Genomic DNA, 13759 nt, shown 5'->3' with positions numbered 1-13759 from the left:
CGAACGTACGTGTGCGGTGCATGGATCACCGAAGACTACTACCCTACTAGTAACCTACAATGATATTCTGACAGGTGCCCATCGCTAGGCCACATGCATTCAGCATGGACGACGGCAATAGAAATTCAGCATCTAATAATCTACACGGGAAATAGCATATACAATGATATTTGAGGTGTCTGATTGTGGCTTAATTAAGCCAATCTAAGTAAAACAAAACACAAACCGTGAACTATTATCCTTGTTTGACTTTAACACTAAGCTCTATGAAATGTTATTCTATTATTGAGAGATAGTAGTACCCATGCTGTAGGAAAATATTCAATTTGGCTCACGTGAACATTTGCTTGTACGTACTCTCTTCGATTCATATTACTTGTCATTCAAACAGATGTATCATATAATAATATAGATGAGAGGGAGTACCATCTTTCCATACCATGTGAATTCTAAGGACTGGACCCAGGTAACTGTCTTGAAGAGTTACACAATTCACCTGTATGGACTCCATAAATCCAAAGAGCTTTGTGGGTGTAGCAAAGGAAGGAATGTCATAACTAATAACGGCAAAAAATAACTTTTTAAGATGGCTATTTATGTCATCTGAAAAATTATCAAGATAATATGACTAGGAACATAATATTTTGACCACTACCCATCGCCAGGCCACATGCATGAAATGGACGGGAATGGAAATAATCAAATAATCCATACTACAAAAAAAAATTGGGAGAGGAGAAAAAGGGTGTTGCCTGAATGGTGCTAAATCCTTGTTTGGCTTGAAGCTATAGATTATTTTACTTTTGAGAGAGAATTGTAGACCCACACAACCACACACAACACACGAGCACGTTTGTTTTACACATATGCTAGGAAAAATTGAAGAAACCACCGTCTTCCCATACCGTGCAAATTCTAATAAGGATTTCTTTTAGATACTGTCAGGAGTGTTGCCTTTTCATTAAGAAGAGGAGAATATAGGGCCTAATGCTTTCTTTTTAGGCTAACGTTTATAAGTGGCTTTCTAGCTTCTAAGTTTACCCAAACAACTATAATAACCTTGAATTTTCGGGAGTTAAGGATTGCAAAATTTACTTAAACATGTGACAGTTCATCTTTGTACAAAATCACAAGACTAGTCTGTAAGGGCATCTCCAACGCTGACCCGTAAAACAGACACCGTATTCGCCCGTGGACCGTACGGGCTAGTCCCCGGACAAGATGCGGGAGCCGGACATCTAACGCTATCTGCATACATTTCAAACACTTTTTCAACAAACCGGACGGAATTCATGCAAACTAGGTGATATTCATACATACCGAACGACAACATTACATTTCAGACATATTTTAACTAACAACTATACCAGACTATGATAAAATTAGTCTATGGCCGGCCGCGGTGGTTCTCCGCTCCCACGACTTGTCTTTCCTATGTCCGGCAGTCCACTCATCAGACTACCTTGAGCCCCAGACGGATATGCTCCAGTGGAAGGGCAAGAGTGGCCTCCGTGCCCGTGAAGCATGAATCAGGGTTGGTTTTTGGGGCGGGGGACAACGTTGGCCTACGAAGCAGGCAAGACACTAGTTGTGCTCGCCCGCGACGCGGCAGCGGTGGCCTTTGTGGGACCCAAGAGGCGGCGGCCTCCCATGGTCTACTTTTCCTCACTATCGGCAGTGGTCATGGACGTGTTGGCCGCCTCGTCAATCTCCGCAAAGCTGGCGTCTTTCTCTGCCGGCAGGGCGTGGTTTCGCGAATGTTGACGGCGGATGGCGTAGCCGTGGATGGGGGGAGCGGTACAACATGGCCTCGTCCAGGTAGCCTGTGCTCCCACGTACACCCTGGAGCAACTCGCCACTCCTCCACAAGCTGGCTTGGAGCGGCTAGTTGCTGAACCACGCGCCGGTTTGGAGCAATCACTTGTTGTGCCGCACGCCAGCTTGCAGCCTCGCCCATGGTACTTACCTAGAGCGGCGAGGGAGGTGGAGCAGCAACTTGTCTGGCTCGTATCCGGCGCGCTCGGCGGGCCATCCAGTCAGCATTTTATGTCAGAGAACTCCTCTTCCCGCTCGCCGGATGCCATGAAGAATGTTGAGAATATGGTGCGCGCAGGGGATGGGAGATGGAGGTGCGGTGCGGTTTTTGCCGACGTCTGACCTCGTTTAAATATCAGGCGGATGCGAGGAGCCGGTCGGCGTTGTGTTTAGTGTCGATCGGCCCGCAAAAGGACATGTGGCCGGAGTAGGTTTCTCAACATATGCGTGGGTTTAATAGAGGTAGGCGGACAACTTGTAACAGTTTGAATGCGACGAGGAGACGTGCTCAGCCAGGCGTGCAGCGAGCGGCGCTCTCTTGACCGACGCGCCGCTTCGATGCCGGCAGTGAGAGGTCACGTCTGCTCTACCAGCGGCATGAATGCGGGCAGCTGGCGTAGGACTGGAAAGCACGAGGGCGAGCGAGGAGGGTTTTGGATTGGCCACGGTTGCCAGACGCGGACGAGGCAGCAGTCCAAACGCCCCCAGACCTCACTCCTCCATTTTGTTTTTGGTTTGCGGGAAAAAGTATGTCCGCTATAGGCCCGCGTCGGACCGTACGGCCTGGACGATTGCGGTTTGAGGGTCCGCGTTGGATATGGCTTGTTTTTCTTCTCTTCAGACACGTCCAAGATCGTAACTGTACATTGCGCTTTGTTCACCAAACCCATAAAATTTGACCCAACCTTGCTGCTATGCGCAGAATGAATGTTGTACGTTGGCCTCAAATCGATCATAAGCAATCAATATTCTGTGCACTTTGTTCACTCGCACGTCGGCGAGAGAGAGAGAGAGAGAGAGGAGTCACCATCACCAGTTCACCGCTTCACATGCGGAGCAGAGCAAAAGCAGAGAGTGTCTTCTTCTTCTTCTCCTGTGCATCACGAGCCCCCCGCGCCGCTTCCTCACCTTTTCCGCTCCCCACGGCACTACCAGACACCACCACGACCCCACTCCCTCTCCCCGTGTACGATTTGAACCGTCTCCGCCTTCGCGGGAACGAGCGAACGAACCAGCAGAAGGCACCAGCAGCCAGCCATGTCTGTGTCGTCGGCGGAGATGGCGGCGGTGAAGACGTCCTCCAACGGGATGTGGCAGGGCGACGACCCGCTCCACTTCGCCTTCCCGCTCCTCATCCTGCAGACGCTGCTCATCCTGCTCCTCAGCCGCGTGCTGGCCCTGCTCCTCCGCCCGCTGCGCCAGCCCAAGGTGATCGCCGAGATCGTCGCCGGCATCCTGCTCGGCCCCTCCGCGCTCGGCCGCAACAAGGCCTACCTCCGCGCGCTCTTCCCGCCCTGGAGCGCGCCGGTGCTCGAGTCCGTCGCCAGCCTCGGCCTCCTCTTCTTCCTCTTCCTCGTGGGGCTCGAGCTCGACCTCCGCTCCGTCCGCCGCAGCGGCCGCCGCGCCTTCGCCATCGCAGCGGCGGGCATCTCGCTCCCGTTCGCGTGCGGGGTCGGGGTCGCCTTCGTCATCCGCCGCGCCATCCCGGGGGCGGACGAGGCTGGGTACGCGCCGTTTTTGGTGTTCATGGGCGTCGCCATGTCCATCACCGCGTTCCCGGTGCTCGCGCGCATCCTCGCCGAGCTCAAGCTGCTCACCACGGCCATCGGGGAGACGGCGCTGGCCGCCGCCGCGTTCAACGACGTGGCCGCGTGGGTGCTGCTCGCGCTGGCCGTGGCCATCTCGGGGAGCGGCGACGACCGGCGCAGCCCGGTGACGTCCCTCTGGGTGCTCCTCTCGGGGGCCGCGTTCGTCGCCGTGTGGATGCTGGCCGTGAAGCCGCTCATGTCGTGGGTGGCGCGGCGGTCGGACTCTGGAGGCGGCGGGTCCGCCGTGTGGGTGGCCTTCACGCTGGCCGGCGTCCTGGCCTCCGGCCTCGCCACCGACATGATCGGCATCCACGCAATCTTCGGCGCCTTCGTGTTCGGTCTCACCGTCCCCAAGGACGGCGGGTTCGCCGGGCGCGTGACGGAGCGCGTGGAGGACCTGGTGTCGGAGCTGCTGTTGCCGCTCTACTTCGCGTCGAGCGGGCTCAAGACGGACGTGGCCACCATCCGCGGCGGCGGCGCGCTGGGCATCCTGGCGCTGATCATCGTGACGGCGTGCGCGGGGAAGATCATGGGCACGTTCGCGGTGGCGATGGCGTGCGGGATGGGCGCCAAGGAGGCCATCGTGCTGGGCGTGCTCATGAACACCAAGGGCCTCGTCGAGCTCATCGTCCTCAACATCGGCAGAGAGCGCAAGGTACGCACGTACTTTCTGCGTACAGCCGGGACACATCGCCGCCGTATAGACGCTAGTATGCGGTGACGTACATATGCGTATCTTTCTGCGTATAATTCACGTATTTTGGTTGTTTTCTTGCGTGTTGGTCGTCCGTGCACGTGAGTACACGTGAAGTGAGCCAAAAGAATGGCTCCCGTCTCGTGAGGACAAAAGTAGGAGTCACCTGCTGCTGCTGCTTCCTCTTCCTAGATTCGTCTTTGTCTCTCTCTCTGTTGGTACGTAGTCACTTGAAACATGGGAGAGATCATCTCTATGCTACGTAGTTAGCGAGTGAGCGAGTATCAAACACCTTCTAAGATACTATAGTCCACTAACATGAATACATGATGATGGTGCACTTTGCATCGGGAATTGGGAAGCACATGCATATTATGCACGGTACTTCCTCCGTTTCTAAATGTAAGTCTTTTTATAGATTCTAATATAAACTATATACGGAGTGTGAATCTATACTTCAAAATGTGTCTATATACATCTGCATGCACTATGCAATCTATATCAAAATTTCTAAAAATACTTATATTTATATTTATATTTATATTTAGGAACGGAGGCTGTACTAGAAACTACTCACTCAGCTTCTAAACATAGACCCTGTTTGGTTCATAAGTCGTAGGATTTTTTTTAGTCCCAAGTCCCTAAAAAGTCCCTACCTGTTTGGTTCCTGGGACTCAACATGGACTAAAAGACCATATTACAACTATAAGTCCCTATAAGACTCTCAAGGAGAGTCTTATTTCATAAGTCTCAAATGCCCACTTTAAGTCCCTATAAGTCCCTTCTGTTTGGTTTAGATGGGACTTAAAAAAAAGTACCTACACCAATAAGTCCCTGTAACCAAACACCCTCATAAGCTCTATTAAAGATTTCAATTCAGACTAAATAAAGATATATATATAGACATATTTTATAGCATAGATTCATTTATTTTATTCGTATAAAATTCATATTTTATAAGGAACAGAGGGAGTAGTACAATGGAATGAACTCCCAAGTCCAGAAATTACCCATGTAATCAGGGTTGGCATTACGTGAGTGAGTGGTTAATCACTTGCTTAGTTGACCCTGCGTGCATGGCTGCAAAGTAAAAATGAATGATGGTACTACCTGCTCCGGAGCTTTGCGCATGCAAGTAGAGCAACCGTTTGAGTTGCTGACACGTGGGTCCGCAGACACCCACGAGTCGCTCATGCAAGAACACAGCTTGGAGCTTGCGTCCCGTGCCGCATCATGCACTGCACTGCGCGGTCGACCCTGCAGTTGCGACTCACTAGTCGTTCCACTAAAAAAGAAGAAAATACCAACATAGAAAGATGATCACATTTATACTCTAAAGATTGTGCTAATTAATCTACATAACTAGAGCTTTCTAGAGGAGCGATCATGTTCGTCTGTGAGAGTTTTTTCAGGTATACGGATTTTGCAGAAATTTCATGTTGGTCTGGTCGCAGGTGCTCAACGAGGAGACGTTCGCGATCCTGGTGCTCATGGCGCTGGTCACCACCTTCATCACCACGCCAACCGTCATGGCCATCTACAAGCCGGCGCGCGCCACGGGCCGCCGCCGCCTGCACCCGCGCAAGCTCCACGGCCCCACCTCCGCGCCATCCTCCCCGTCCTCCGCTGCAGGCGGCGCCGCCGGCGCCAACGCCATGGAGCTGCGCGTGCTTGCCTGCATCCACGGCGGCCACGACGTGCCGGCGCTCATCAACCTCATCGAGACCATCCGGGGCCACACGCAGCCGCGCCGCCTCGTCAAGCTCTACATCCTCCGCATGGTCGAGCTCACCGAGCGCACCTCCTCCATCCTCATGGCCCGCGCCGCGCGCCGCAACGGCCTCCCCTTCCTCCGCCCCTACCGCCGCGGCGACGACCAGGTCGACGTCGCCTTCGGCACCTACGCGCAGCTCGGCCACGTCCACGTCCGCCCCATGACCGCCGTCTCCGCGCTCCACACCATGCACGACGACGTCGCCGCCGTCGCCGAGGACAAGCGCGTCTCCCTCATCGTCCTGCCCTTCCACAAGCGCCAGCACGCCGGGCACGGACACGGCCACGGCGGCGGCGACGAGGTCGAGAACCTCGGCCCGGAGTGGCGCGCCGTGAACCGGAGGATCCTGCGGGAGGCGCCCTGCTCCGTCGCCGTCCTCGTGGACCGCAGCTTTGGTGGAGGCGAGCAGGTGAGCTCCGAGCAGGTCGCGCACGGGGTGTGCGTATTGTTCTTTGGCGGGCCCGACGATCGGGAGGCCCTCGAGCTCGCCGGGAGGATGGCGGAGCACCCCGGCGTGCAGCTCACCGTGGTGCGCTTCCTCGACGGCAAGGCCGGCAGCGAGGAGCACGCAGAGGTCACGCTACGCCCGACCGACGCCAGGAACGCCGAGAAGAGCTACACCTTCTCCACCGCCGTCGTCAACGGCCACAAGGAGAAGGTAAGAGAAACAGTTGATCACGGTTCATGGTTGGTTATTGTCGAACGATGCGTATTGATTGATTTGACGACGATGCGTGCGCGCAGGAGCTGGACGAGGCGGCGGTGGCCGAGTTCCGGCAGAGGATGGGCGACGCGGTGCGCTTCGAGGAACGCGTGGTCGCCGGCAACGTAATCGAGGAGGTGGTGGCGATCGGCAAGAGCCGGGAGTACGGGCTGGTGGTGGCCGGGAGGGGGCGGCTGCCGTCGGCTATGGTGGCCGAGCTGGCCGTCCGCCCGGCAGAACACCCGGAGCTGGGGCCCATCGGCGACACGCTCGCGTCGGCGGGGCATGGCGTGGCGTCCTCGGTGCTCGTGGTGCAGCAGCACGACGTGAACGCCGATGAGGTGCCGGTGTCCGTGGTCCAGATCGACGGGCACGACCACGACGGCGAGCACAGCAAGGACGACGTCGACGTGGGCGAGCCGTAGGAATGCATCGAAGCTTCTCCGCTATGGATCAAGCGTCGCCTTGTTTCTACTCCTTACTACCTAGGAAGATGATGATGATGACGACATGACTTGTGTGTATCTTTGTGAGTTTGGTGTTACATCACGTGTAATTAAATGGTTAATAAGTTAACACGGCAGGGGCTTTTCCTGTCTCTCATAAATAAACGCAACGCGGCTCCCATCGGGAGTAGGAACGCTTCCACCAGATCAAATCTTACATGGTATACAGAGCTAGCCTCTTCCCTTCAATCTAGCAACACAGAAACCAGAAACCCTATCTTCGCCATGGCCGCAAGCTCAAGCGCCGTCGTCCTCAACCTCGGCGCACCTCCAACAGAAAAGCTTGCAAGGGGGAATTACCTCCTGTGGAAGGCGCAAGTAATGCCGGCACTACGTGGAGCGCAAGTGACCGGCCTCCTTGACGGCAGCGACGCCGCACCATCGAAGACGGTGGAAGTCACCAAGGCGGACAAGACCACGGCCATAGAGCCTAATCCTCTATATGGCCCGTGGATGTCAAAGGACCAGCAGATCCTGAGCTACTTGCTCAATTCGCTGACCCCGGAGATTCTCGCACAAGTCATCGGTAAGGAGAATACCCATGATCTTTGGATTGCCCTTAGTACCTTGTTCGCTGCGTAGTCTCAGTCTCGGATAACAAATCTGAGGATTGCAATCTCCAACACCAAGAAGGGCAACATGTCCAGTAATGCGTTCATCGCCAAGATGAAGAGCCTCCGTGATGAACTCGCTGCAGCGGGTCGTCCAGTAACCGATGGAGAGATGGTGGATTACATCCTGGCTGGACTCGATCGGGATTATGATCCAATTGTAGCAGCAGCTGGCGCCATCAAGAGTTCTATTACGGTTGATGATCTCTTCTCGCAGATCTCTGCCTTCGACCAGAGGATGGAGATGCTAGGAGATGGACCAGGCGGCTTTCGCTCCTCTGCCAATGCTATTTACAGAGGGCGTGGGCAGTACAGACCAAGAGGTGGCCGTGGGCGAGGAAACAGGGGGCGCGGCTGTGGTGATCGCAGTGACCGCTCCTCCTCTTCTCCTGCTCGCGGCGGCGGCTACGGCGGCCATCAGCAACGCCCACGACAACAACTACAGCAGCCACAACAGCAAGAACGGGATTATCCCGAATGCCAGATCTGCTACAAGCATCACCCCGGCGGTGCAAGGGCCTGCTGGCATCGGTATGATGAGGATCACGAAGAAAAGAAGGCCAACATTGTCACAAACTCCTACGGGATTGACACCAATTGGTACGCAGATTCTGGCGCCACGGAGCACATTACAGGGGAGCTTGACAAGTTGACGATGAGGGAAAGATACCACGGAGGTGACCAAGTGCACACGACAAGTGGTTCGGGTATGGACATTACCCATGTTGGAAATTCAATTGTTAAAACCCCCTTAAAAGACTTGCGTCTAAACAATGTTCTACATGTCCCTGATACATCCAAGAATCTTGTATCTGTTCATCGCTTTACCCTCGACAATAATGTTCTCATAAATTTTTACCCTTACTCTTTTGTGGTCAAGGACTTGGCAACGAGGAGAATCATCCTTAGAGGAAAGTGTGAGGGAGGCTTATATCCACTCATATCATCATCTTCATCATGGTCGAATAAACAAGCTTGGAGTGTCACCAAACCATCCTCGGCAAAGTGGCATAGTCGTTTCGGTCATCCTTCTTCAGTTATAGTTCATTATGTCCTTAGTAAAAATAAGCTCTCTTATGAGCCTAGTTCTGAGTCAGTTTGTGATGCTTGTCAACAAGCTAAGAGTCATCAGTTACCCTATCCTATCTCTACTAGTATTTCAACTGCTCCATTGCAACTTGTTTTCTCAGATGTATGGGGACCAGCCCCTACCTCAGTTGGAAGATTTTCATACTATGTGAGCTTTATTGATGATTATAGTAAGTTTACCTGGATTTATTTGCTAAAGAAACGATCCGATGTTTTCCAAGTCTTTAGCAATTTCCAAAATCTTGTTGAACGTCAATTGAATTCCAAAATTCTCGCCATGCAAACCGACTGGGGTGGTGAGTATGAGAAACTAAATTCTTTCTTCCAAAATATTGGAATTTCTCATCATGTTTCATGTCCCCATGCTCACCAACAAAACGGGTCTGCTGAACGCAAGCACAGCCATATTGCTGAAGTAGGACTAGCATTGCTAGCAAACGCCTCCATGCCTCTAAAATTTTGGGATGAAGCTTTTCTTACTGCCACATATCTCATAAATATTCGTCCTAGCAAAGTCATCAACTTTGAGAATCCCATCACTCGTCTTTTCGGTATTTCACCAGATTACAAGTCTCTTAGAGTTTTCGGATGTGCCTGTTGGCCCAACCTCCGGCCTTATAACACACGCAAACTTGCGTTCCGTTCAAAAAATGTGCTTTCATAGGCTATAGCCCTATGCACAAAGGAGTCAAGTGTATTGACATCTCTGCGGGACGAGTATATATCTCCAGAGACGTTGTGTTTGACGAGTCAGTATTTCCTTTTGCATCACTTCATCCCAATGCCGGTGCCCTCCTTCGTCAAGAAATACTTCTCCTTCCATCCATGTCTCCTAGTTTTGATCAAGGGGGAGATAACAATTGTACTAACCACCATGATAATGTTCCTGGAAATAGTGCTTCTTCTGTATGTGTGCAGGTCTCTGAAGAAAACGAGGCAGAAAACGGTGTTCAAATTGATCAAAACGCTCTGTTATTTCATGTGCCAGGAGAAGAGGGAGCAGGCACAGTCTTCGAGGATGATCTGGCGGCGCCTGTCACGCCCGTGCGGGAATCCTCCTCGGATCACGGGCGCGTATCTGCCTCGGATCAGGAGCCCGCCAGTCAGGGGCGCGAGCGCGGGCGCATGCAGCTACGGCGCATGCAGCCAATTGCTGCGGGGCGCTCTTCTCACATGCAGCCGACCGCGTCTGGGTTCGGATCAGATGCGGCTGCTGACTCTGCGACCACAGAAGAAACGGCCGCCACACCAGAGGCCACTGGATCGTCTGTGGCAAGTTCTGAGAGCTCTCCGAGATCTTCTGTATCTAGCCAATCTGTTCATGTTTCTGCGCAGAATTCAGCACGGCCACAACTTGATGCTACACGAGTCATGACTCGACTTCAAAAAGGTATTAGGAATCCTAAAAAAAGAACGGATGGCACAATACCATATGGCATGTTGTGTATTTCAGGTGAACCGGCAAAATTGGATGATGCATTTAGAGATCCTAGGTGGAAAAGAGCTATGGATGAAGAATATGATGCACTCATGAAGAACAAGACATGGCGCTTGGTACCGAATCAGAGAGGTAAAAATATTATTGATTGCAAATGGGTTTATAGAATAAAAAGAAAGGCAGATGGCTCCATTGATAGGTACAAGGCATGTCTAGTTGCAAAAGGGTTTAAGCAACGATATGGTATTGACTACGAGGATACAATTAGTCCGGTTGTTAAAGCTGCTACTATAAGACTTGTGCTAGCCATTGCTGTTTCAAAAGGATGGAGTCTTAGACAGCTAGATGTTCAGAACGCGTTTTTGCATGGTGTTCTGGAAGAGGAGGTCTATATGAGGCAACCACCAGGGTATGAGAATAAACAAACACCTCATTATGTTTGCAAACTTGATAAGGCTCTTTATGGTTTGAAGCAGTCACCTAGAGCATGGTTCTCCAGGTTAAGTTTACAATTGAAGCATCTTGGATTTGTTCCATCCAGAGCAGATACATCTCTCTTTATTTATAATAAGGCAAACACAGTGGTTTTTGTGCTCATATATGTTGATGACATCGTAGTTGCAAGCTCATCACAGAATGCTACTAATGCTCTCTTGCGTGATTTGGGTTCAGAGTTTGCATTGAAGGATCTAGGTGACTTACATTTTTTCTTAGGCATTGAAGTTAAGAAGACTCAAGATGGCATAATGTTAAATCAGGAAAAATATGCTACTAAGCTTCTAACTCGTATGGGAATGAAGGATTGCAAACCTTCACCCACGCCATTGTCTTCTTCAGAACAACTTTAGGCATATCAAGGAGAACCGCTTAATGAACAGGAAAGTACAAAGTATAGAAGTGCTGTTGGAGCTTTACAGTATTTAACCTTGACACGGCCAGACATATCATTTGCTGTAAATAGGGTTTGTCAATATTTGCATGCTCCTACCTCCACTCATTGGACATCCGTCAAAAGAATTATAAGATATATCAAGCACACTGTGAGTTTGGGACTTCAGTTCAAGCGTTCAAATTCTACACTTGTTAGTGCTCGCCGGGAGGCCCTCGAGCTCGCCGGGAGAATGGCGGAGCACCCGGCGTGCAGCTCACCGTGGTGCGCTTCCTCGACGGCAAGGCCGGCAGGGAGGAGCACGCAGAGGTCACGCTGCGCCCGACCGACGCCAGGAACGCCGAGAAGAGCTACACCTTCTCCACCGCCGTCGTCAACGGCCACAAGGAGAAGGTAACAAACATTTTATTACCATTAATGGCGGCATTGTTGAACTCTGTCTCTGTGTATTGAGTTGACGACGGTGCGTGCGCGCAGGAGCTAGACGAGGCTGCGGTGGCGGAGTTCCGGCAGAGGATGGGCGACACGGTGCGGTTCGAGGAGCGTGTGGTGGCCGGCAACGTGATCGAGGAGGTGGTAGCGATCGGCAAGAGCCGGGAGTACGGGCTGGTGGTGGCCGGCAGGGGGCGGCTGCCGTCGGCGATGGTGGCGGAGCTGGCCGTCCGCCCGGCGGAGCACCCGGAGCTGGGTCCCATCGGCGACACGCTCGCGTCGGCGGGGCATGGTGTGGCGTCCTCGGTGCTCGTGGTGCAGCAGCACGACGTGAACGCCCACGAGGTGCCGGTGTCCGTGGTCCAGATCGACGGGCAGGCCCATGATGGTGAGCACGGCAAGGACGACGTGGCCGAGCCCTAGGAAGACATCGAAGCTGCTCTGCTTCGGATCAAGCGTCAACTTATTTCTACTTACTATTCCACCTAGGTGATGACATGACTTGTGTGTATCTTGTGGGTTTGGTGTTACCTCACGTGTAATTAAATGGTTAATAAGTTAACACGCATAATTTCTCACCAAATTAAGCATTTTTTCCAAGAACATCAAAATGCGCAATTGAAATTTAATCTTTAAGTTAGCACGAAGCAATTTCTCACCAAGCTAGCACGCAGTTGGTAAGTGACTCTCTGAATGCACTTTCATGATCCATGCTTACCATTGAGACTAATAGCACTCTCTCAATCGGTTGTCTTAAATTTCTCTAGATATGGATATACCCAACACTAAGACAAATAATTTGGCATGAATGTAAATATTTGATAGACGACTAAGGATCCATGCTTTTCAAGATCTTTGCACTCTGGTGCACAACTTAAATCTTAAACTGGGAGCTTTCATTTCTCTCCTAGCTTTCTCTTTCTTCCCTCCCGTTCCCTTGATAGTCATTTTTTTAGGAAAACTCTTCCGATCTACTCCCTCCGTTCATAAATATAAGTCTTTATATGGATTTCACTATGGACCACATACATCCGTATATAGATGCATTTTAGAGTGTAGATTCCCTCATTTTGCTCTATATGTAATCCATAGTGAAATCTTTACAAAGACTTATATTTAGAAATGGAGGGAATATTCATCGACTGTCAATATAGTACAAAGAACACACCAGAAGTAAAAAATGCATCTAGGTCCGTAGACCAGCTAGTGATGACTACAAGCACTGGAGCGGGCCGAAAGCGCTCCCTCATCGGAGCCGGGCAAACCTTGTTGTAGTAGAAAGTCGGGAAGTCGTCGTGCTAAGGCCCCGTAGGACCAGCGCACCAGAATAACAACCGCCGCCGATGAGGAGAAGCGTAGATCGGAAGGATCCAACACATAGACACACCAACACAAAAGAACAAAGACAAGATCCACAGAAGACAAATGCCGATCGAATCCCGTGAGATTCACCAGACAAACCTCTACACGCTTCCGATGATGCTAAAAACGCAACTGGGGCGTCCTCTCAAAACCCTAGAGCTTCAATTATTTGGAAACGGAAGGAGTATATGTAAAATAAAAAATCAACATGAAAATGTTTTTCTTATCAAATTTAACATGACACAAAGTAGCCATATTTTCTTCTATGAATTTTTCTGCAGATAGCACCAGCATTAATACATCCCCCCAAAAAATTGCCTTTCACCATTGCTAAATACTTTTGTTTCTGAACTTTCAAAAAGTATATGTGAAGACATATGTAGAACCAAAACATTGATTGCAACTCCAACCAACTAATTATATTGAAAGTCTGGACAAAGCAATCTTATAAAAAAAATATTTTAAACCATCGAATCGCGGTACACACCTGACTTGAACTTTCAACTATGATCCTCCATATAAATCGTGAACTATCTAAAACTGCTTAATTTCAAGCTTACCTAATTTTAGATTGTAGTCTCGTCCTTCATTGTTTCTTTTTTGTGAAAAGGAAAACATGTGTGTAAGCAAAGCTAGAA

At 51.0% G+C, this 13759-nt stretch overlaps 1 protein-coding gene across 2 annotated transcripts; it reads left to right on the top strand.

Annotated features, from left to right (window-relative positions):
* The first annotated feature begins 2927 nt into the window (after positions 1-2927).
* On the top strand, positions 2928-12205 carry LOC109758777 (cation/H(+) antiporter 20). 2 transcript variants are annotated; one of them, XM_020317642.4, is made up of 3 exons: positions 2928-4278; positions 5772-6749; positions 6836-7405. In XM_020317642.4, the coding sequence occupies exons 1-3, from the start codon at positions 3073-3075 to the stop codon at positions 7217-7219; spliced, it is 2568 nt and encodes an 855-aa protein (XP_020173231.1). In that variant the 5' UTR covers positions 2928-3072; the 3' UTR covers positions 7220-7405. The 2 variants fall into 2 exon arrangements, with proteins under 2 accessions (XP_020173231.1, XP_040243885.1); XM_040387951.3 differs by lacking the exon at positions 6836-7405 and adding an exon at positions 11805-12205 and having other exon boundaries at positions 2931-4278.
* Positions 12206-13759: the final 1554 nt, after the last annotated feature.

The sequence above is a fragment of the Aegilops tauschii genome, chromosome 1 (assembly GCF_002575655.3).
Source record: "Aegilops tauschii subsp. strangulata cultivar AL8/78 chromosome 1, Aet v6.0, whole genome shotgun sequence".
NCBI lineage: Eukaryota > Viridiplantae > Streptophyta > Magnoliopsida > Poales > Poaceae > Aegilops > Aegilops tauschii.
The sequence above is the reverse complement of the archived record's forward strand: the minus strand, read 5'-3'. Positions and strand labels throughout refer to the sequence as shown.

Bases quoted from the DNA above. Each gene is read 5' to 3' on its own strand.
- LOC109758777 (XM_020317642.4), top strand. From the start codon at position 3,073: ATGTCTGTGTCGTCGGCGGAGATGGCGGCGGTGAAGACGTCCTCCAAC. The intron at 4,279-5,771 runs GTACGCACGTAC...GTCTGGTCGCAG, and splicing joins ACATCGGCAGAGAGCGCAAG to GTGCTCAACGAGGAGACGTT. The intron at 6,750-6,835 runs GTAAGAGAAACA...GCGTGCGCGCAG, and splicing joins TCAACGGCCACAAGGAGAAG to GAGCTGGACGAGGCGGCGGT.